Consider the following 25,000-nt stretch of genomic DNA (forward strand, 5'->3'; position numbering starts at 1 on the left):
TCTCCACATCACAGTCAACATTATAGATTTGTTAAGTATGTAAAGAAATTGCACAGCATGTATAGTTCTGCTGTGAGTCATGCTATTGATTCAGTTAGTTCAGTACGGTCTACTCTGCCTGGCAGAAGCTTTCTGAGGACTTTGCCAACCTTGCTGTTTGACATCGCTTCTATTACAAGCGCCAGGAATAGAACCAGGGGCCTTCTGCGTGAGGAACAGCTAGGCTGTGGCACCTTCTTATGCTTCCTAGTGTTTCTGAGTCTTGGCTATACAGAGGCAACAAGCAGCAGGCACAGCCAAGGGTTTCTTTTGCAACTGGCAAGAATAACCACGCCTCTTAAAGTATGGGAAGGGGAATAAGAACTCCACCGTGCTGGGGTCAAGTATATATCTAGCCTGCCACAAACTTTCAGCATACACAATCCCATCCCAACCATACAATCGCATGAAATAAAAGTGTATAAAATATTACTGAAACAGCATAAGCTGATCTTATAATGGCAATGGACTTGCAGTCTGCTTTGGGCATCCCTGGAACCCAGAAAAGCATACATATCTCCCTTCCCAGTGCCTGGACCTTGCCTAGGGTAACCAGTTCTGAGCTGGGAAATAATAGAAGGAGGAGGAGGAGACTGCAGATTTATACCCCACCCTTCTCTCTGAATCAGAGACTCAAAGTGGCTTACAATCTCCTATGTCTTCTCCCCTTCATCCCACAACACACATCCTTTGAGGTGGGTGGGGCTTAGAGGGCTCTCACAGCAGCTGCCATTTCAAGGACAACTCCTGTGATAGCTATGGCTAACCCAATGCCATTCCAGCAACTGTAAGTGGAGGAGTGGGAAATCAAACCCAGTTCTCCCAGATACGAGTCTGCACACTTAACCACTACACCAAACTGGCTGGATTTGGGGAGTGGAGCCAAGGGAGGGCTGGATTTGCAGTAGGGTATAATGCCATACAGTCCTCTCTCCAAATCAGCCATTTTCTCCAGGACAACTGATCTCAGTCAGCCACCACCTGGAGGTTGGTAACCTAACCCCACCACCTGCACCAGACTTTCTTAATAATACAGCCAAATCTTTCCCAGTGGATGGCACCTAGCTCCCTAGGCCAGAGGGACTGATTTACAGAATACTACTTTCTGGCCCCCCTCCTCCAAGACACAATGTCCCAGACAGATGGCAACGAAGCATCAAAAAAGTAGAGCTTTCTGGCTTGCTTTCATCTTGAAAAGGAGCAGGAGCCAATGAGAAGGCATTTTTGTAACTGGATTTGCAAGAGATCCTCTGAGGCTTAAGACTTAATTCAAAGACAATGGGATGGTATTTGTTGGGGAGAGGGAGGGAAAGAAAAGCTGGTGTCTAACCTGCAAGCTAAGAAGGCATCAAAAATCACCTATTTTTGCTGAGACTGATCAATCACAAAGACCCACTTTTGGTTTTATGGCTCTTCTATGAAACTTGGGATCTGTGAGTTTGAGGGCAGGGTGAAACTGGTCTGCAGCCAGGTGAAACTGGCGCAGCCAGATGGCATTTGGAATTGTAGGATGAGATCTCTAAAGTCATAGATGGCGTTACTGAGAACGGAAAGCAATAATATAGCTCCCTCTTGGGCATGTGTTCTAAATCAGTGCAATCTCTTTAATCAGTGCTGCTCTTTGAAAACAGGGGGTCTAAGCAAGAACTGAGATTCAAAACCCAGCAAAAGAAATCATTTTGGGGCAAGTTCTCACTATGTCTGGGCTACAGGTTATAGACAGGGACTTGCATAACCTTTGCACACAGGAAACAAGTGTGTAAGGGAGAAGGGCTCTACACTATCCTTCTCCCTAGCAAACTAATTTTCTACACACGGGGATTGTTTTTGGAAATGCCCCCAGCTGTAGTCCTGCACAGTCCTGTCTAGATTTAGATTTATCACCTTACTGAGGAAACCTTAAACATTCATCTTTTGCGGTTTGATCACAAATTTCACTTAAGCTTTCTTTGGATTAGTACTAAATAAAAAGAGGAAAAAATGGAGAACACTTCTTTGCTTAATATGCCTGGTTAGCTTTTCTCCAGCTGTGAATCTGTGTGCTTTTAGGTAACTGTTTAGCCAGCAATCTGCCATCCATCGTCTCTTGCAAGTTGAGCCCATAATTTAGAAGAACTGTAGAATGACTGCATAAGAGTCGGAAATGCCAAGCACAGACCTTCCTGGCATATCCAAATAGAAGCAGCTCAGGTAGGGATGGATTTTGAGGTCTTGTCCCTGCTCTTTCAGCTGCGAGGGGGAACCTGTTTTGATTTCAACTTCTCCTGTGTGCAGCCAGAGTCTGTGTTTCACAGTCAGTGTGTCTCCTTCCACTGAATTTTCCCATTAAAATCATGCAATTTTAGAACATTATGTTTGTGCTGATTGCATACAAATAACGCATAACAGAGAAAGTGGCATAAAAGAAACAATTTAGTACTACCAGCAACAAAAAAGGGTCAAAAATTAAAAAGAAAAGGTTGCCAGGTCTTCTCTATCCTCTGATGGGGTATGGGGGGGGGGGGGGGTACGGTTGCCAGATCCAGGTTGGGTAATTCCCAGAGATTTGCGGATGGAACCTGGGGAACACTCCATAGAATCCACCCTCCAAAGCATCCATTTTCCCAAGGCAACTGATCTCTGTAGTCTGGAAATGAGCTGTAATTCCAGAGGATCCTCAGGCCCCACCTGGAGGATAGGATCCGAAGAAAAAGAAGATGATATTGGGTTTATATCCCACCCTGTACTCTGAATCTCAGAGCGGCTTACAATCTCCTTTACCTTCCGCCCTCCCTGCAACAAACACCCTGTGAGGTAGGTGGGGCTGAGAGAGCTCTCACAGAAGCTGCCCTTTCAAAGGCAACTCCTAAAAGAGCTATGGCTGACCCAAGGCCATTCCAGCAGCTGTAAGTGGAGGAGTGGGGAATCAAATCCAGTTCTCCCAGATAAGAGTCTGCGCACTTAACCACACCACCAAACTGGCTCTCAAAAAGGATGAAAGAATAAAGGGATCAGGATAACAACAACAAAAAGAAATGGAAAAAGAGAACTTTCTTACACCGCTAACCTCAAGTTGCAGGCATGGGAAAGAACTGTCTCTGCAACCTTGACTGAATGTCCACTATTATTTGGGCTATGTGGACCACTGATCCTACCAAGTATTGGGCAGCTCCTTATTTCTTCCTTAGCAGAAGCCAGCTCTACTCTTTACAGCACAATCCTAGGCAGACTTGCGCTGCCAGTCATTTAGATGAAGGATCCCACGTACCACAACTAATTAATGCTTCTTGCTCTTCTGGCACAGGGACCCTGCAATTTACTCTGCAGAGTAACAACAAATAAATGAAAAGATGTGCTTTGACTGGAACGCTAGTGGGACTGCTGAAGGCTGAACATAATAGTGCATCCCACGAGCAACACAAGGCAGCGGGTGCCGTAGCTGCTTCTAGTCCTGAGTCATGAGAGGGGGATGCACCGGGACAGATGTTTGTAGATTCTGTTTGTGTTAGCTGGCAAAATGCCTTGTTGAATCCGCAGGGCATATTCGGGGGGGGGGGGGGGGGCTAGTTCCGACTGCAGGGTGCCACCCTAGGGGCAGACCCTGGGCCCTGCTGGGTGACAAAAGAAGGGGTGACAGAGCAAGAACACTCCAGTGGATCAGCTCACTTTGTGTTTGATAACTATCTTTTGCAGAAGTGAGACTATAGGGAAGTGATAGGAAGAGAGGGACGAGTAAGTGAAGGGCTGGGTAAGAAAGATAGGATTAAGGGCCATGCACTGTCTTTGAAGTATTTGCTTCAATGAATTACACACAAAAGCTCTCTGTTATGAAATGTTGAACTTGGGTGACCTACATATCCTGTGCAAAATAACATTTGTATGCCACATATGCATTTATATCAGAGCTTCTGTTTATCATGTAGAGGGACCTCAAATAGACATCTTGTTCGACCCTATCTCTGTCTGCTGGGATTATATCAAGCATTGGGTTGCAGCCTCCAGGCAAGGCCTGGAGTTCCCCTGGATTTACAACTGATCTCCAGACTGCAGAGATCAGTTCACTTGGAGGAAATGTCAGCTTTAGAGGGTGGACTCTATGACCCCATGCCACTGCTGATTTACTTCCCAAATTCTGCCCTCCCCAGGCACCGCCCACAAATCTCCAGGGATTTCCCATGCCAGAGATGATAGCCCTAATTCAAGAACTGCCTGTTCAATCAAGCCCAGTCTTTACCCACTTAAGTTCACTGTGTACCAGCAAATGCATGGTGCAAGGTGACTATGGTCATTACCGCTGGCTCTGCATCCAACCAATATGCATTCAAAAGTACAATATACACAGTTCACTTGCTAACATTTTATGCATGTAAGCTCTTGTATATATGATCTGGTATCACCAACCACCGGTCTCCACATATATGTGAAAATTAAATACATTTTTAAACAAATAAACATTGGAAACAAACTTTTTCAGCATTTAAAAAAATCTTTTAAAAAACATTAACACTCAAGAGATTCTGGATGCTAAATTCTGGCCTGATATCAAATGACTATGCAGAGTAGAGTTGTAGAACTGAGGGATAAAAAACTTGGGCAAGTTGTCACTCCCAAATATCCCAGAATTAGAAAGCAAGTTGTCAAAATATAGGCAACTGATTCAGGCCACAGAAGATCTAATCTCTGGACACCAGAGCTTTTTGCAGATCCCAGATAGACTTTGTTCAAGATGTATCTCCTCAACAAGAACTAGAAACCTTCCTGTTCCTTCTCAAACATTCAGACTGGCAGGAAATTCCTTACACTAAAGGATAGAGGATTCTCAGGGGATGTGGCAATGACTACCAATTCAAGATGGCTTTAAAAGGGAATTACACAAATTCATTGAGGACACATACCACAGCTATTGCCCATGGAGAGCAAGGGGAGACATAGTCATATTTACCTGAAACTGCTATTCATCAAGTCCTATTCTGTATATTCACACTAATGGGCTTTGTGCACCTACCTTTGCGTTTGGAAGGAACTGAGCAGGAAGGCGAGAGATGGCTCCATCTTGGGCATGCATTGTCCGATTGTTGCTGATGGGAGAGAACTTTCATACCTAAAAATCAGGTCTAGGAATTTCTGAGTCAAAGCTCTGCGCAGGCAGAAAGCTAAGCATTCTGACACAGAGACTGTGAAGAGGTAACCCCCCCAGGATTCTGGGAAGCAGGGCTTTTTTTGAGCAGGAATGTAGTTCTGGCTGGCTTGGTGTCAGGGGGTGTGGCCTAATATGCAAATGAGTTCCCACTGGACTTTTTCTTTAAAAAAGCCCTGCTGGAAAGTATATCTCTGAATATCAGTTCTCAGAAGGCAAATAGCGGGTGAGAGATTGCACCTTCATGCCCACATTACGAGCTCCTGAGAAAGATCTGGCTGGCTACCCTGGGAAACAGGAAATGGGCTACGCTGAGAAATAAACTAGCGAGAACTTTAGTCTGAGCCAGGGTGATGATTATCTTATGATGTTAAGACAAGTTTGGTCTTGGTCGGGTAACTATACTTGGTCACCTGTCTCTGTCATGTGCAGGCACTGATTTGGTTCCTACACACAGAAATACCACAGAATTAGGTCCAAGAAATGGCCAAGCAAAGTTTGGGCAAAAACTGGAGAGTGTAACTAGATAACCATCTGAAAAAATAAATTAAAAAAAATCAAATAAACCCACTCATGGTGCGAGCAACCACTTCAACCTGACAACTGATACACCGGTGCAGAAGGAGGGAGAAGAAAATAGGCAGGCCATTATCTCATCCTTTAATCCGGTGCCTTTGACACGCCATAATTACAGAAAGATTAAAATATGTGATTTATCTCACAGATGGGCTTTGCAATAAAGCAATAATTAACTGCGAGGAATCTTCACAATAGCCAGGGTTTAATTTTATTTTTATTTTTTTTAATTTCATGAAGCATCTGAAATTACAATAAGTTAAGTTTTAAGTCAGGGAGTACCATCTATGCCAGTCACCTGGAAATGATCTCAGAATAATTAATGGTGTTTGGTGGGGAGGGTCAGGTATTGGAAGACAAAGAAGAAAATTCTGCGAAGGTGATTTGGCTTTCTTAGAGTTTGGCTAACTTCAGAGGTAACATCACAGTCTGCTGTTACACAGCTGAGCCTGGAAGGAACCTGGGGCTCATTCACATGGATTCTGCACTCCTGCATTTCTGTTCCCTTTGCACTCAGTGACAGAAGTAGTTATTTCTGAGTTTATAACAAGTCATTGTTTGCTGTTACAAACATACAGGAATTGCATGGAATCCTGGTTTGCTGGAAAAACGCAAAGTGCTGTTTGTCAGTTTGGATGTACTGGCAAAGTGTGGTTTGCTGCAAACCCAGGAGTAATAAATACTTATGGACATGTGAAGGGAACTGGGAGGGGAAGGACTGGATTAACCGCAGGCTCCTTGAAGCCTTGTTATGTCTGAACCATGTCTGTCTAAGAACTGTCTGTCTCTTTGGATATACCACTGTATGACACCCTCCCAATGCAACTGTCTGTCCCATTCTGATTGGGGTGTGATGGATAGAGCATCAGTTTTTGATCAGAGAGACCATGTTTAAATCCCAACTCAAGGCTAAATTAGATAAGGTACATTAGCTTTTCCTAGCAGTTTTTTCTTTGTAAATCACATTTAAGATTTGGCTGCAAGTTGAGGTTATGAAAGGCAAAGCAGCATAATGTCAAGTAAAGGATTTCTTTTCTGTATGTTAGGTTTGTTTGTCCTCAGTGACACTGGCATGCCAACAAATTCTGAGGGACAATACAAAGAACGAAAATTTTAAATAAAAGGTGCCACCGACTCAGCAACCCATGGTACTGCACGGAGACTTAATTTGGAGTTCCTGTACTGATGCCTTGAAGATAGGAAGGTAGTAAGAGGAGGACTTTTTTACAAGGGATGGTGGGGGAAGGCTGATGCTAGGAAATGGGGAGCCTGATGGAGGATGAATGTGAACATATTTGCCCCCTTTTGAGGCCCTCCTGCATGATCACCAAAAAAGGGAGAATGATTGATGGGGTGCAACTTTTTCATGAAATGTAACCTCTGATGCAGCTCTGCTTTTAATGTCACCAAGAGGGACCCGTGAGACCTTTGTCTGAAAAAAGTTCCTCTGTGATGTCAGAGCAGACCAACCAATGACATCAAGAGGCAGGGATGGCTGAGAAGCCAAAGGCCATGGATGGAACAGCAAGGCAGAAGAGGCTGCGGGGTGAAGAGAAAGAGGGCAGTCCAATCAACTATTGGTTCATAATAATTTGGAGTTAGGAAAGGGACCCATTAACAGTCTAAATGTTTTTTTCACTGGCTGAAAAGCAATCACAAGATGGTGCCAATTTCAACAGATGACAGGATTTGCCAGACTCCAGTTGGGGCTTGGCGATCTCCTAGAATTACAATTAGCCTCCAGGCTACAGAGATTACCTGGAGAAAATGGCTGCTTTGGAGGGTGGACGCTATGGCCTTATACCCTGCTGAGGCCCCTTCTTTCCCCAAACCTCACCCTCCGCAAGCACAGTCCCCAAATCTCCAGGAATTCCCCCAACTCAGAATTGACAACCCTAACAGATGAGCATGGCAAAGAGAGACAGTTTAATAATTTTCTTTCCTGCCATTTGTTCATTCAAAACTGACTGCTTTTTACCATAAAGGATTAGAGAACCTTTTTACCACCACATGCACACACGCTCCTCGTAGGCAGGTATCTGTGAGGGAAGGGAGATTTTCAGCAGGAAAATGGTAGGAAGGGAAATGATTCAGCAGCCCTTCCCTTGCCCCTCTTCCATGCCAGACCACTGCCTGTGATGCTGTTTTAAAGCAGGAGTCTCTTTATGCATCTTCTGCATGTTACATGATCCAGCCCTGAAAAAATTACCAGTGGCTGAAACAGCAGATCTGGAGAGGGAGGCCAAGAAGTATCAGGAGCTGGCAGTTGTCTGAAGCTTCATTGCATCCTACCTGCCTGCTTGCAGAACTCCTGATATGCTGAAGAGGCCAAAGTCTGTGATCACCACCTTCCCATTGTCATAGAACACATTTTTGGACTTGAGATCTTTGTGGAGAATCCCCTTTGCGTGAAGGTAACCCATGCCCTGCAAAAGAAGAATGGAGAGAAAAAGAAGCTGAAAGACTTGCTTAGAAAATTTTCGCTTTTATTTCTTCCTGAAAATCCTGCAAGCACAAAATGCAGTCGAAGGCTACCTTAGATAGAATGGGATGGTCTTTTTAAAAAATTAATGTGTAGGTTTGTGCATGCCCAAAGCTTTCGCCAAGACCAAGGAAGAAACACAGCTTCTCAGTGTTTTGACAGGTCTTAATAGTTACCAGTATTCCCCTTCAAAAAGTCATCAGAGTTTCCCAGCTTATTTTTGTTAGGTCATACCTAGAAGAGAAGTCCCCATCTTTGCCTAATATGGTGGATACCTCAAGGTTTGGAAGTCACCATCAGCTGGAAGGTGAGGGTGAGAGTGAAGGACTGGTCTGGGATGCTCTTCCAACCATCATCTCCTCCAAGTGACAGTCGCAACTTTCAGAATTTTGCTTGGCCCACACTAGAGGCTGCAGTATTTGGTGAAACCTTCTTCATTGTGCAAGGGGGGAGATGCAACCGGCTGTTCTTGCCATTCTTATATAGTGGTCAAGGGAAATTATATCACTTTATATTTTGTTGTTTAAGTGAAAGTACTGTGAAGCCAAGAAAGTCAAGTGCTGCAAATGACAGAAGTCAGGATTTTGCAGTGCTATGCATAGCTCAAATGAATACAGAAGCCAACCAAATGTACGCAAGAAACAAGGAGAGAGCGGGGAATGAATACTTCAAGCATGTCCATGATAAATAATACCGGGGGGGGGTTTTGTAGCAAAAATTCTTTTGCATATTAGGCCACACCCCTCTTATGTAGCCAATCCTTCAAGAGCTTACAGGGCTTTTATTACAGGGCCTACTGTAAGCTTTTGGAGAATTGGCTACATCGGGGCCTAATATGCAAAGGAGTTCCTGCTACAAAAGAAAGCCCTGAATAATACAAATCATAAAACTAATCTTGTTTAGCAGTTCTCCTTTAGCTTCTAGGATTAACAGGCACAGTCCAGATACATTTCCAAGGCTCTTTCTGCTATCAAGAGCAGACAAATGGACATAATTACCTATCAGCAACTAGTTAAAGGCACAAGGAAAACAGAGTCATAGTAAACTTCCTTGAAAAAAAAGAGAAAGAAAACAAGTCAGAGAGGATAACAACTGTGATTTCTTTGAGTCTGGAGAGCTGAGGGGAATCTCATCACTCACTACTTTCCACTGCCCAGAAGTCCAGCAGCTATTGCTGTCCGCCCCCACCATCTTTCCCTAACACCCTCCCACGACCTTCTTGGAATACGGGTGTTAATAGTCGAGAAGCTAGGTTGGCGTGGGTGGCAGGGCAAGCCATCATTCACCTTTCTCTCGCAACTCATTAAAGCTGTACCGCTTGTGCTCCAGGAGGCAGAACTGGCTTGAGAACAGATCTCACTTCAGTGGGAGGCTGCTCAGGCACAAATATTATTTATGGTTTTAATATACTCCTATCCTATCCCATTATTCTATCAAATGATTTACAACAGGGGTAGCGTCAGTCTTGGGGGGAGTCATCATCTTTTTTTTTAATTGTAAGTCAACTGATGTGTTTGAAAGTTCCGCATAGCCCGAGTGACTATTTGGTTCAAGCACAGCTTAGCTGTGTTTGTGACTGCGAGTCTATGCTCTCTCTTAAAAATCACCGTATCCAAGTCCTCCTAGTCCAGCAGGTTTTACTAAAATCTCAGCAATCAGTAGGCGTTAGGTAGCTAGCCAGAAACTGGAAGTATTCAAAATGGGAAAAGCCAAGTGTTGCATCTAACTGGGATTTGTGACTAGATTGTGTTCTCACGTCAGACAAAATAAAGTGTTGGGTTGTTCTTGTTCCAATCCACTTACTGCTACTGAGTTTGTAGCTTACACAAGCAGCTCGCCAGAGGCACACTGCGGAACATAGACTTGGGGTGGTGTGTGTGTGGGTGGGGGACTACATGTTCCAAAAAACTTGTGTCTCTTGTCATCAGTGGTTCTTTTTATCGGGCAAAGCAGCTGTAGGTGGCTTCAGACTCAATGAAACACCATCAGTGTTTGCCTTCTCACAGTCAGAGACCTGTCAGCTTTATGTCTTAGGGCAAAAAGCGATTTGGGCATGGGGTGATTCAACATGTAGAAATCGCTAGGAGAGACCATGCTTAGCCACACTGGCCCAATCTCTTCCCCAGTCCTTCTCAGATCACTTTACCCAATAAGAAGGAGTGTGCGATGATTACAAGACTATATATAATTCACAATTCACCCCACAGCTTAGGAACTCAGGGCCATACAAGACATGAGGTGGGATAGCCAAGATCAGACCTACTCTATTAACACCCCCCCCACCAAACTCTCAAAGCAATCACATGGGGCTGCTAATTAGATCAGGGATGCAGTGTGTGTGTGTTAACCTTTTCCTCCCATGCCGTTTCCCCTCCACCAAATTGTTATTTCTTCCACTTGGGACTGCGGAGACAGATACAGCAGCTTCAGTTCCCTAACCCAATTTATCAAATACTGTTTTTTAAAGAAGATCTATGGGGGGAAAGTGTAGATGACTGGGGAAGGCAATGGCAAGGAAACGAAAGGAAAGGTCCCCTGTGCAAGCACCGGTTGTTTCCAACTCTGATGTGACTTTGTTTTCACAACGTTTTCACGGCAGACTTTTTACGGGGTGGTTTGCCATTGCCTTCCCCACTCTTTTACACTTCCCCCCAGCAAGTTGGGTACTCATTTTACCGACCTCGGAAAGATGGAAGGCTGAGTCAACCTTGGGCCAGCTACCTGAATCCAGCTTCCGCCAGAATCGAACTCAGGTCATGAGCAGAGAGTTCAGACACAGTAGTGCAGTACTGCTGCTTTACCACTCTGTGCCACAGGGCAATGGCAAACCACCCCGTAAAAAAGTCTGCCGTGAAAACGTTGTGAAAGCAACGTCACCCCAGAGTAAAAATGGAGTAAAAAATGGTAATGACCTGGTGCTTGCGCAGGGGACTACCTTTTTTTTTATGCTAAACTCCCAGGTTTCTAACCCATCGACCTCAATGGATGTAAAGGTAAAGGTAGTCCCCTGTGCAAGCACCGGGTCATTACCAACAACACATCAGGGTGTTTTCTTGGCAGACTTTTATGGGATGGTTTGCCATTGCCTTCCCCAGTCATCTACACTGGGTACTCATTTTACCAACCGTGGAAGGATGGAAGGCTGAGTCAACCTTGAGCTGGCTACCTGAACCTAGCTTCTGCCATGATTGAATTCAGGTCAGGAGCAGAGCTTAGACTGCAGTACTGAGGCTTACCACTCTGCGCCACAGGGCTCCTTCAATGGATGTAAGAGGACATAATTTCTGTATAGGACTGCATGGTTGGTCATGCCTAGTTTGGCCCTCCATTATCGAGTGGAAGGCCAACTGCTTCCCTGTGAAAATTAGCTTCCCAGTGTCTCAGCAATGGTCGGCAGGATGGGACAAAGGAAGACATTTGGATTTTCCAAGGGATAGTGAGCAGAAAGGGGGCAGAAAGGATTTTTTTTTTTTTTTTGCTGCACACATTTCACACTTTTATGGGGGCGGTGGGATGTTGTTAAAACCACAGAGCCTATTTTGAATGCAGGCACTTGTATATGGCTTTTCCCTCCATAAAAACACAGTTGCCCATGGCACCTAATTACACAAATCAGTGGAAACGGCCATGATAATTTGAAAGTGAAAATTATAAACAAATCAAAACTAAGGCTCAAAGAAGCTTCAAGGCAGCCAGAGAATGGTTATTTGACCTTGGGAAGGGGGGAAGGAGGGTGCACACAGCCACTCTGAAAACAGACTGTGCTGCCACACTTCAGAGGAAACAGAATTTCCATGTGCAAGTTCAGCTGGATCTTTGCCAACTGCAGGCGGTTGCCAAATAAGATTGCAAAGGTGCTCAATTACTTTCCCTTTTCTTATGCGTGGTATGACACCTGCAGAAAGAAACTGATTATACAGATTAACACCTTTGTTTCCTATTCTTATTTGTTTTCTATTCCTTATTCATATACAGCAGGGGTGGCCAATGGTAGCTCTCCAGATGTTTTTTGCCTACAACTCCCATCAGCCATGCTGGCTGGGGCTGATGGGAGTTGTAGGCACAAATAATCTGGAGAGCTACCGTTGGCCACCCCTGATATACAGGGCTTATTTTGTAGCAGGAACTCCTTTGCATATTAGGCCACACACCCCTGATGTAGCCAATCTTCCGAGAGCTTACAGGGCTCTTAGTAAAGGGCCTACTTGTAAGCTCTTGGAGGACTGACTACATCAGGGGTGTGTGGCCTAATATGAAAAGAGGTTCCTGCTACAAAAAAAGCCCTGTTCACATATATATAATTTTTATAGCATCATTGCGGGAGATATGGGAGACCAGCATGCAACCGACCAGGCCACAGAGATTTACTGAAGGCATGCTCCAGCTATTAATGGCAAACCGTGGTTTGTTCTTACAAGAACAGATCCGAGGGGTTTGATAAATGAAGACTAAAGGCAAACCACAATATGTGATAATGTCTGAACTGCAAACTATGGCCGTTTTCCCACTTACCTTACCCCGGAGTGACGTCCCTCTTCACTGCGCTGCGTCTGCGCGGATTTCGCACAAACTGCTGCGCAGCACCAGGAAGAGCCGCGTAGTCCCAGGGCTTTTGCGTCGCAAATGTAAACTGCTTTTTGGCGGCTCTTCCTGGTGCTGCGCAGCAGTTTGTGCGAAATCCGCGCAGACGCAGCGCGGTGAAGAGGGACGTCGCTCCGGGGTAAGGTAAGTGGGAAAACGGCCTATGTTTCCTCCCTCTTCCCTGCAGGACTGAGAATCATTACTCAGGTTTAATCTTGGTTTGGAATCCTAGTTAGTAGACACAGAGGAAGTTGTGATTTAGACGTAACAGCAGTCTGAGCCTCATCAGGAAAAGCAGGTGAAGGAGAGCCCATGGATAATTAATTAATACCCCCAATAATAATAACTGGAGAGCCAGTTTGGTGTAGTGGTTAAGTGTGCGGACTCTCATCTGGGAGAACCGGGTTTGATTCCCCACTCCTCCACTTGCACCTGCTAGCATGGCCTTTGGTCAGCCATAGCTCTGGCAGAGGTTGTCCTTGAAAAGGCAGCTGCTGAGAGAGCCCTCTCCAGCCCCACCCACCTCACAGGGTGTCTGTTGTGGGGGAGGAAGGTAAAGAAGATTGTGAACCACTCTGAGACTCTTCGGAGTGGAGGGCGGGATATAAATCCAATATCTTCTATATTGAATAAAGGCAGGTTTTGCCTCCAAACTAAGGTGGTTGAGCCTAATTAAAAGAAACAGATAGCTTAAATTAGACCAGTTGGCAGGATCCTCGGTAATGCTTACTCTCACACAGAGCTTTTTTTGTAGCAGGAACTCCTTTGCATATTAGGTCACACACCACTGATGTAGCCAATCCTCCAAGAGCTTTCGGGGCTCTTAGTGCAGGACCTACTGTAAGCGCCAGGAGGACTGACTACATCAGGGGTGTGTGGCCTAATATGCAAAGGAGTTCCTGCTACAAAAAAAGCCCTGGGATTCTCTTATCTTGATATCAGTGAGAAATTTTTCCAAGCAATGTCTTCATCTGAAAATGGCAGCTTTAGAATGTCCCCTGTATAGTAGATGGATAGCTGGTATCTCCTGCTGGTTCACAAATTTATTCCAAATTATTCTGCATCCTTGTGCAACTAATCACAGGGGAATCCATTCAGTCAAGAATAATTAGCTAAACCAAAGAGAACTGTTAAGCTGCAGTAGGCTGATCTGATCTCTTCTTCTGCCTTCTCCTATTTCAATGGAGATTGTGGTTGGGTTTGAACTACACATTACAAGGCTCTCAAAGCAGTGCTTGGTTTAGTGATGGCAGACATACAGGTCAAAATTCCAGAAGAGATATGGGGAATCCATTTGCAAACAGATTCAAAATAAACTCAGCAAGGAGAACAATAGTTTGGGAAGAAAAGTTTCAGGGAGGAAACAGATTAAGAGCACAGGAACAGTTGGGTACTCGCTGAGCAACTCTTCCTCTCCAAATGCTCCTGGTTGCCCCATATTGATGTTACCTGAAGGATTCAAGGAGCATGTGCTCACAAATCTAGAGTTTCATTCTGGTTTCTCCAGCTATCCTTCCATTTACACATTTAGCAATCCATCCATTTCTTTACTTTATACATTTCTATTCTGCCTTTCTATTTCTATTCTGCCTTTCAGCTAAGGCTACCAATTCGCTGCCCTGAGCCCGACAGGGGAGGGTGGGATATAAATATAATAAACAAACAAACAAATAAATAAATAGCCTGGTGAGGGTGGGCAATTCCTCATTTTTGCAGGCTCCTGCCTGCTGTTGGCCAGCTAGCCAGCAGGAGGGAATTCCTCCATCTCACCCCCACCCCGAACAGCGATATCATACACAACATTGCCAAAGGATGAGCACATCTCACAGAGGCTGAGAGAGAGCAGAACAGAGCAGAACAGCTCTGATAGCTGAGACAGCTGGAGAAGTTGCTGAGAATTTCTGAGTTTTGAAATATTTCATTCTGAGGTTTGTGGGACAGCCTAAAATTCTGAGTTGTGATAGCTGGGCTAAAGGTGAAAGTGATTGAGAGTGATTGCTGCTGATTGCTTAGGAGTGGCTCTGCTCCACCCTCTTTGTATTTTAAGCTGCGCCTTGCCAGAGAGCTAAAGGGCTCTTGGCCTGTGGCTCTTCGACTAGGGGCTCTCTAAGGACCAGGAACCCAGATCCCTAATTTCCTTGTTCTCCCAATAAGGTAAGTTGACCCTCCAGAATGGGAGCCACTTAAACAAACAGCATTTAAAGAAGACTGTATATTTTAAAAAATATATATATCATGAAGATAGAATGCCAGAAGGGGGGTGGGGGCTTTCCAGTGTTTTGCACTGAGTGTCACATGTATGACTATCTGCCCAAAGGACAGAAGTCTTGGGTGTGTGCTCGATGCAAGGAGCTCCTGGTCCTCAGGGAACGAGTTCATACCCTTGAGGCAGAGGTGACTGCCCTGGAGAAGCAGAGACGGTCAATTAGGCATGTGGGGAAGACTCTCGGGGGCGTATTAGATGAGCCCCGCTCTGAACGTAGCAGCCCCGTTGCTGCCAGAGAGCGTGAGGGTCGAGAGGGAACAGGGCACCGTGCTGAAGATAAGGGGAATGCGCCCTCAGAAGGGACCTCTTCTTCGGTTGGTGAGCGGGAATCCCTTCGCACCAAGGAACCATCCCTGGGCAGGGGGAGGGTGGGTTGGTAGTTGGTGATTCGATCCTTAGGCAAGTAGACAGCTGGGTGGCAAAACCGCGTACTGACCGTATGGTGACTTGCCTGCCTGGTGCAAAGGTAGCGGACATTACGCATGTAGTAGTTAGGCTGATAGACCGTGCTGGGGAGAAGCCTGTGGTCATGGTGCACTTTTCAATGTGAGGAAATGCAGTCGTGAGGTCCTGGAGGAAAAATTTAGGCTGCTAGGCGGGAGACTTAAGGCCAGGACCTCCAAGGTAGCCTTCTCAGAAGTGCTACCTGTTCCACGTGCAGGGCAGGAGAGACAGGCACAAATTAGAAGTCTCAATGTGTGGATGAGACGATGGTGCAAGGAGGAAGGGTTTAAGTTTGTTAGGCACTGGGATGCTTTTTGGAACAAGCGGGAGCTGTACAAAAGAGACGGTCTCCACTTGTCCCCGGATGGAACCAGGCTGCTGGCGCATAAAATCAAAAAGGTGGCAGAGCAGTTTTTAAACTAAATCTTGGGGGAAAGCCGACAGGAGATGAAATGTCTTTGGTTTGGGAGGACTCATCTCAAAGAGATGAAGGGTTGGCTGCTATTTTTCTACCGGGTAACGGATCAGAGTTGTCCACTGTGATGGTGACAAACAGTATGGACTGTCTGCCAGAGTCTCGAGGCAACAGGAGGAAGGTGGCGGGCCTAGCTTGCCTGGGAACTTATAGATGTTTGTATGCAAATGCTAGAAGTGTTCGAAGTGAAATTGGTGAATTGGAATGTTTAGTGTTGGGAGAAAACATAGACATTGTGGGAATTTCAGAAACTTGGTGGAATGAAGAGAATCAGTGGGACATGGTGATTGCTGGATATAAGTTATATCGGAAGGATAGGGAGGGAAAGGTTGGAGGTGGGATGGCTCTGTATGTCAGAGAGGATATACGGTCCAGTAAGACTGAGGTCAGAGAATTAGATTCCCTTTTAGAAATGCTTTGGGTTGAAATAGAGGGCCCAAAAGGAAATTTAACTATGGGAGTTTGTTATCGCCCACCAAATCAAAAGATAGAGGACGATTATAATATGATGGAAGGCTTAAAGATAGCGGCCAAATGTAAAAACTGTGTCGTAATAGGTGATTTTAACTACCCGCAGATTGATTGGGTCAATATGTGTTCTGGTTGAGAGAAAGAGATTGAGTTTCTTGATGCTCTCAATGACTGTGCTATGGAGCAGATGGTCTCAGAACGTACCAAGGGTGGGGCGATCCTGGATTTGGTCCTAAGTAATGCCCAAGACTTGGTGAGAGATGCAAAAGTGATTGCGCTGCTTGGGAGCAGTGACCATAATGTTATTGATTTCACCATTTGTATAAATTGGGAGTTGCCCAAAAAGACCGCCACAACCACGTTTAACTTTAAAAGGGGTAAATTCTCTGAGATGAGGAGGAAACTGAAAGGAAAGGTAAATACGGTCAAAACCCTTGGGGAAGCTTGGAGACTATTTAAAACTATAATCCTAGAAGCTCAGATAAAATACATACTACAAGTTAGGAAAGGCACAAACAGGCATAAGAAAAGGCCTGCATGGTTAACAAACAAAGTAATGGAAGCTGTAAAAGGTAAGAAGGACTCCTTTAAGCGGTGGAAAACCAGTCCAAGTGAGATTAATAACAGGGAACACAGGCTGTGCCAAATCAAATGCAAGACTGTGATCAGGCAGGCAAAAAGGGACTATGAGGAGCATATTGCAAAAAACGTAAAGACCAACAATAAAAATTTCTTCAAATATATTAGAAGTAGGAAACCAGCCAGGGAGGCAGTGGGGCCCTTGGATGACCATGGGGTAAAAGGATTACTGAAGGAGGATAGGGAAATGGCTGAGAAGCTGAATGCATTTTTTGCCTCCGTCTTTACTGTGAAAGATGAGAACTTTTTGCCCACCCCAGAACCACTAATTTTGCAAGGGGTGTTGAAAGACCTGAGTCAGATTGAGGTGACAAGAGAGGAGGTCCTACAACTGATAGATGAATTAAAAACTAATAAGTCACCGGGTCCGGATGGCATACATCCGAGAGTTCTGAAAGAACTCAAAGTTGAACTTGTGGATCTCTAACAAAATTCTGTAATCTTTCATTGAAATCTGCCTCCGTTCCTGAGGACTGGAAGGTAGCAAATGTCACCCACATCTTTAAAAAGGGTTCCAGAGGAGATCCGGGAAATTACAGGCCAGTCAGTCTGACTTCAATACCGGGAAAGTTGGTAGAAACCATTATCAAGGACAGAATGAGTAGGCACATTGATGAACATGGGTTATTGAGGAAGACTCAGCATGGGTTCTATAAGGGAAGATCTTCCGTCACTAACCTGTTACATTTCTTTGAGGGGGTGAACAAACATGTGGAGACCCGATAGATGTTGTTTACCTTGACTTCCAGAAAGCTTTTGATAAAGTTCCTCATCAAAGGCTCCTTAGAAAGCTTGAGAGTCATGGAGTAAAAGGACAGGTCCTCTTGTGGATCAAAAACTGGCTGAGTAATAGGAAGCAGAGAATGAGTATAAATGGGCAGTCTTCGCAGTGGAGGACGGTAAGCAGTGGGGTGCCGCAGGGCTCGGTACTGGGTCCCATGCTCTTTAACTTGTTCATAAATGATTTAGAGTTGGGAGTGAGCAGTGAAGTGGCCAAGTTTGCGGATGATACTAAATCGTTTAGGGTGGTGAGAACCAGAGAGGATTGTGAGGAATTCCAAAGGGATCTGTTGAGGCTGGGTGAGTTGGCGTCAACATGGCAGATGAGGTTCAATGTGGCCAAGTGCAAAGTAATGCACATTGGGGCCAAGAAGCCCAGCTACAAATACAAGTTGATGGGGTGTGAACTGGCAGAGACTGACCAAGAGAGAGATCTTGGGGTCGTGGTAGATAACTCACTGAAAATGTCAAGACAGTGTGCGTTTGCAATAAAAAAGGCCAACGCCATGCTGGGAATTATTAGGAAGGGAATTGAAAACAAATCAGCCAGTATCATAATGCCCCTGTATAAATCGATGGTGCAGTCTCATTTGGAGTACTGTGTGCAGTTCTGGTCGCTGCACCTCAAAAAGGATATTATAGCATTGGAGAAAGTCCAGAAAAGGGCAACTAGAATGATTAAAGGGCTGGAACACTTTCCCTATGAAGAAAGGTTGAAACGCTCGGGGCTCTTTAGCTTGGAGAAACGTCGACTGCGGGGTGACATGATAGAGGTTTACAAGATAATGCATGGGATGGAGAAAGTAGAGAAAGAAATACTTTTCTCCCTTTCTCACAATACAAGAACTCGTGGGCATTTGATGAAATTGCTGAGCAGACAGGTTAAAATGGATAAAAGGAAGTACTTCTTCACCCAAAGGGTGATTAACATGTGGAATTCACACAGTGAATTTTTGGCCACTGTGTGACACAGAGTGTTGGACTGGATGGGCCATTGGCCTGATCTAACATGGCTTCTCTTATGTTCTTAACATGCCTGCATCACCCAGAAGTGATGGTGTGCTGATGACATCGGTGGGAAATGCTCTGGTTTTTGGGCAAAACTCTATGGTTTAAGGCTGATTTCACCATAGAGTCATGCCCAAAAACCAGAGCATCATCTCAGATATCACCAACGTGTCCACATCACTCCCAGGTGACACAGGCCTGTCACATATGCAATTGCTGTTGGGGGAGGCAGGAATGGGGGTCGACGTCTCTTCCCACTCCTGGAACATTCCCCTGATCCCCCCACTTGTGGACAATCTGGACCTGGCACCCCTACTTTCAGCTATTAGGATTTTTGTGCCAATAAAGGCATAACTTGACTATTAGGATTATAAAATGGCTTGCAAGGAGAAAAAAGGCATGAAACACAATGTAATAAAAACTGGTACATTCAGATTGTATGCCACAGTATTAACACTGAGGGCCAAAACAGACGAGGTACCATCCGTTCTATGTAAAACACTCCCAGCCTTTTAATAGCTGGCACACGGAGGACCTCAATTCAGGCTAGGGCTGCGATGCAGAGAGGAGTCTTTAAATCCCCACCCCCACCCCAGCATTGTGCTGACCTGAAAAAGTTCCAGAGAGGTACAGCTGCTTCTGGATAAAATAAGGAAGTCCCTGACCTGCCCCAAACAGCACAGGCTAGCCAGATCTCATTAGATCTTGGAAGCTACACAAAGCCAGCTCTCGTTAGCACTTGGATGGGAGATCACCAAGGATGTCCAGGCCAGGTTGCTACACAGAGGCAGGCAATGACAAACCACCTCTTTTGCCTTGAAAACCCTAGGGGGTTCACCATAAACGGGCTGTGGCTTGACAACAAAAGAAGAAAAAGGGAAAGCGTGAATAGAGAGGGCAACTTGCACACACATGCGCTCTCTGACCGATTTCCCACTACCCTTACCTCGCTCTCACTCTCCTCTTCTCAGAGGAGCTTCTGTTGAATTTCACACAAGCTGCCCCGAGGCTTACAACTCGCTCTGCCTCTTCCACGCAGCAAACAAGAGCCTCTAAAAACTAGTTTCTGTTTGCTGCACGAAAAAGGTGAAGCGAGTTGCAGCCCTGGGGCAGATAGTGTGAAATCTGACAGAAGCCCCACGGAGAAGAGGAGCGTGAGAGCGGCATAAGGCTAGTGGGAAATTGGTCTCTCTCTCTCTAGCTGGATAGCAATCTCTTAATTAAACACTTAGCAGTTACCCTTCTGACAAGGCTCTAATGTAGACGGCTCAGACAATGAAGGAAAAAAGTTGCCCAGGCCCTGTGGTACTCAAAATGCGCATCACTTCTGAAAATTTGACCACAGGCTTTTGGAAAAGAGCTGCTAAGCACTGCAGAAAGCGTCGGTGAGGGAAAAAAAACAATATCTGCTCATTAGCCAGAAAATGGGTGAAAATTAATGAAACAGAAATGAGTTTTGGATTGCTTTCAATGCAAAAGAAATGGCCCAGGTGAGACTATCTATCTTTCAAAATGAAATGAAGGATTAGAAGGATGGCACTTCTGTTCTTGGCAAAAAAGGGCAAAGCGTTGTGAGGCCCTTGCCCCAAAACACTCTGCCCTTGTGCCCTCGCACATATCATCCCACATTACCTTCTTTGTTTGGGGGCAGCACAATAAGGCAAAATCCCTTCCTTGATAGCTGCACTGGATTACTATCTACAGCACTTAACAAACAAACAAACAACAACAACAAAAGAAACCCAAAAAACAATAAAACTCCAAACACGTGAGAGGTAAAACAGCCACTCTGGCTATGGGAGTGTTGCTCAAGCAACCAGTCTCCTTTCTCCTAGCTGAGGGCTGCCTGACAGAGAGCGAATTCTGTTAGCAAGGGAGCAGACAATTTCAGGTGTAACCCTCCCTTGCAGTGTGGCAGAGTGGTTTAAGTCTATCTCTGGCCGAGGATACAGTTGTAAGCAGAGTTCCCTCTAAACAGAGTTAGTGTGAGCTGCCTCACAGCTTTTTAGCTTCTGGCTCACCGTAGCTCAGGAAAAATGGCCCCAGAGCAAGCTAATTTATACAGCAGCTCATGAAGCAGAATTGTTACTCACAAGGCCTCATAGCTTAGAGGTAATATTGGTTGTGAGCCCTGTCTTTGGTGATGACAAGACCTGCTGACAACAAGACTTACAGAGAATTCACCACATAGCCCATGCATAAAGAAATCTTTTGTGTTTTTATTAAACTTTCTCCTGCAGTGGTCTTTGTACACTTCATGCTCAATATAAAACTCACCTCACAGAAGCCACACACAGGGCTGGCACTGGTTTTCTTTGCTGCCTCAAGCAACGCCCCGCCCCCTGCTCTCCAGTGGGGGAGGGCCCCCAGCTCTGGCCCAAATCAGGCCCCATTTGCACAGAGGGCTCAAAACACGCCCCCCCCCGCTTGACCTTCCCATGATGTGGGAAAGCTGAGCAAGGCCAGATGGCCCCATTTGTACAGCGGGCTCCTTTTCAGGAGCCCTCCATGCAAATGCCCCACCCCTGCTCGACCTTCCCACAATGCAGGAAAGCCAAGTGGGGCCAGATGGCCCCGTTTGCACAGTGGGCTCCTCTTGAGGAGCCCTCTGTGCAAATGCTTCTGCTGCTTGATCTTCCCGGCGCAGGAAAGCCAAGTGAGGCCAGATCACTCGGCCCTTCACTTCTCCAGCGCCCTTGGACAACACTGGAAAGGGGAAACACTACTCTTTCTTGGCTCTGAGGGATTGGGAGAGCTCCTCCGATCCCTCAGAGTCGAGAAAAAATGAGCTGGAGGCTCAGGGACGGTGCAAGTGGGGAGGGGGGGGGCACCCGTCCCTGCCGGGAGCAGGTGCCCTAGGAATCGCCTAGTTCACCGACTCCCACTCACTGGCCCTGGCCACGCAAAGCCCTTACAATTGATACCCTAAGAACACCTTGTAACTGAGCGGAAGGTTTATATCTCATAACCAGCCAGGTGCCCAAAATTAATCAGAGAGGCAGTGTAGATGCCCTCAGTTTCAAGAAAGACAGGCACTCAGACACAAAGTTAGCTATTACATGGAATGATGATCAAGGGCTGAGAGAACTTTTCTTCAGAGCTGTATGCAATGAAGGCCTCTTTAGGAGGAAAGAGGACATTCTTGGAAACATTCAAAACTTGGCTGCAACGGCGGAAGACCGGCAAGTTAAGTGGCTCCCTGTGTTTGCTTCTCTCTCCTTCATTTGTGGAAGATTCACCCTTCTCCAAGCACAGGTGTCTATCTACAACTTCAGACATCAATGCCTTACACTTCAGAGAAGTCCTCAAATCTTGCTGATGTACATTCTAACAAGCCGTCAGTGTCAGTCAGGCACCTGTATCTTCTAGATAAACAAGAGTGTCTCACACTGAGTTCTTTTCACCAAGAAAAGGAGTTTTTATTCGAGGTGGGTTTGAACTTTCCACTCAAAGGATAAGAAAAGCAACACAGACAAGAAGCCGAAATGAATCCCATGTGAAACAAAGGATTTCGAAGATAACACAGAGCATCAGGTGTTTCACATATCTCATAAGAATCACCATGGATCAACTACCAGCTACCAGCATGATTGAGACTGCAGGTTAAAAGGAAGAAGTGTAGGCCATCCCAACAGGGAGTTTGTGACAACAGCCCATGATCCTTCTGGCCTGGGAAATCAGGTGATGATGGACACCCAACCTGGTGCAACAGAAGGATGTAAAGATTCAAAGGACCCTGACATCCCATGGCCTGATCAACCACTTTCTGTTGGATGATGCTTTTTCTGGACCATTCAGATGTTGAATTCTTTTCTGCCAGCCAGCCAGGTTCCCCCCCCCCCCTCTCTCTACCTGTCATATGCAGCCTACCTTTAGCTTACTTGTCTGCTTCCAAGGTATTTTCTTCCCCATTCTTCCCCTGGAGATTTGATATGATATTGCTTGTTGCAAAGAAGCCCACCTTCCAACAAGCTCAGTCAGATATAGGAAATAAGCTGAAAATATTTGATTCTTTTTTTTTAGCTGCCACTCACCTTAAGGGTCTTGCAATGGCTTACAACATTAAAACTAATAAGGTAAAGATAACATAAAAACAAATAACAAATATAAAACAACAGCCCAAACATATAGTTACCCTCCAAAGGCCAGCCTAAACAACCTAAAAGCTTCAACCACTGTCCAAATCCTTCAAGTAGTAGTTCCGGCTACTAAAAGAATCAAGAGCAGGCAATTTTCACTAGAAGCAAAAATGAAAAGGGCTAAACATAGAGATACAACAAGAACATTCCTTCTGCTGCACCCTCAGATGAATTTTTTTCAGGCAGTATAACAAAAAATAGGATGTCCCAGCATAGAAATATCATATTCAAGAATTCCATGAACGTAGATAAGACTGTGAAGGAACATCCGCTAGGGGTGTGCAAAAAAAAGTAATTTGGGGTTAGGGTATATTGAACCTCAAAAATACTGGTATTTCTCGATATTCCTGGATCCCAGTACCAGTATGGTCTTGGGATTTGGGAAATATTTGGGAAATCTGATTTTTCCCGGTTCTATAATACTCTATAGATAGCATGGTCCCCATATGGTATAATGGAGAATTGAACAGGCATTTAAAGGGATCATGGTCCCTTTAAATGCCTTCTCCAAGCCAAGCAACTCCACAGCTGAGAGAACTCTAAAGGAGTTTAAAGGGCTCGCAGTCCTTTAAACACGTTCTAGGTGAACTCACCATGACTTGGTTAGGACTGGCTTGCAGCTTGGTGTAAACTGAGCTGCAAAAGGACCCAGCTCAGGATTGGCCAGGGCAGTGGGAGCTGATAGCTCTGTGCTGCCTCGGTTGAGACTGGCTCCTCTTACAGCTTGATTTAATTGGAGCTGCAACAGGAGCCCAGCAGCCAAGTCTGCATGGAGCTCTCAGCTCCCATTGCCCCAGCTGATCCTCTCTTACAGCTCTGAGAGCTCTGCACCACTGAAGTTCAGTTGGTATGGTATAAACAAGCCCCAGAAGAGCCAGCCCCAGGCAAGCCATGGCAAGTTCACCGGGAAGGGACTGGGAGCCCTTTAAACACCTTTGGAGTTTTCCAAGCTGTGAAGCTGTGTGGCTTGGAGAAGGCATTTAAAGGGACCACGATCCCTTTAAATGCCTTTAAGGACATCTATCTGATGGTCTTTAAAATCCTTAATATTTTCTGGATTTTCATATGACCAATATCCGAAATGGCTATCTGGCTCAATCAATACCTGAAAAATACCGATAAAGTATTTTCTGGGTATTTTTTCAGCTCTCAATTAGCCAAATCCACATCCCTTGCATCCACTGAATGGAAGAGCATGAGCATTGACTCTAAGGCTAGGACTTTTGCTCTGCATGGGTAGCTGACTAGGAATGTTGCAAACTTTGTGAGTGGACAGTTTTGGTAGGCAAACATACCATGTTTAACAGCTGTATTCACTTGTGTACAAATTTTGAATTTGTTAGCCTCGCTGCCATTCACCTGCAGCAGCTGTGCAGTAGCGGCAGTGTTTCAATTTCATTCCCTTCTGTCTTGCAAGCTACTATTTCATCTGCACAGTAAGTGAAATTGATTCTCCCCATGTACCCCATACCTGAATTGGGGGGTGGACTGTGACTTCAATAAGGCTGTAAGGAAAATGCACATGCATGAAATCACCTCAGGGACAGCATGGAACTCAACATCAAATGGTAAGACTTCTCAAAGGGTGAAGTTGGGGAAAAGGGAGAGTAGGGCAACCATTAGACTATGTGGAAATGTATATATGTGAAACACTGCTGACTGCATTATATTGTAATAGATTGTCTTAATACATGGAAAGTAACTCAATGAACAGGTTAAGCTGCCAGAGGACACCCCACTGAAAAACTGGCTCCCTGCTCACAAGTGGTGAGCAGAATGTCAACTGAACCTCAAGAATAAAGTATATTCTTGAAAGAGAGAAGAAGAAGAAGAAGAAGAAGAAGAAGAAGAAGAAGAAGAAGAAGAAGAAGAAGAAGAAGAAGAAGAAGAAGAAGAAGAAGAAGAAGAAGAAGAAGAAGAAGAAGAAGACGACGACGACATTGGATTTATATTCCGCCCTCCACTCAAGAGTCTCAGAGCGGCT

The 25,000-nt window shown here is 45.3% G+C and overlaps 1 protein-coding gene across 2 annotated transcripts in view; it reads right to left on the reverse strand.

Annotated features, from left to right (window-relative positions):
* KSR2 (kinase suppressor of ras 2) overlaps positions 1 to 25,000 on the reverse strand; it is a 306,003-nt gene that overhangs the window by 22,500 nt on the left and 258,503 nt on the right. For both annotated transcript variants that reach the window (XM_060249643.1, XM_060249644.1), the window contains exon 16: positions 8,024 to 8,157. In XM_060249643.1, coding sequence (XP_060105626.1) covers positions 8,024 to 8,157 — 134 coding nt within the window. The remainder of the gene's footprint in view (positions 1 to 8,023; positions 8,158 to 25,000) is intronic.

Source organism: Heteronotia binoei, chromosome 11, assembly GCF_032191835.1.
Source record: "Heteronotia binoei isolate CCM8104 ecotype False Entrance Well chromosome 11, APGP_CSIRO_Hbin_v1, whole genome shotgun sequence".
In the NCBI taxonomy this organism is placed as follows: Eukaryota; Metazoa; Chordata; class Lepidosauria; order Squamata; family Gekkonidae; genus Heteronotia; species Heteronotia binoei.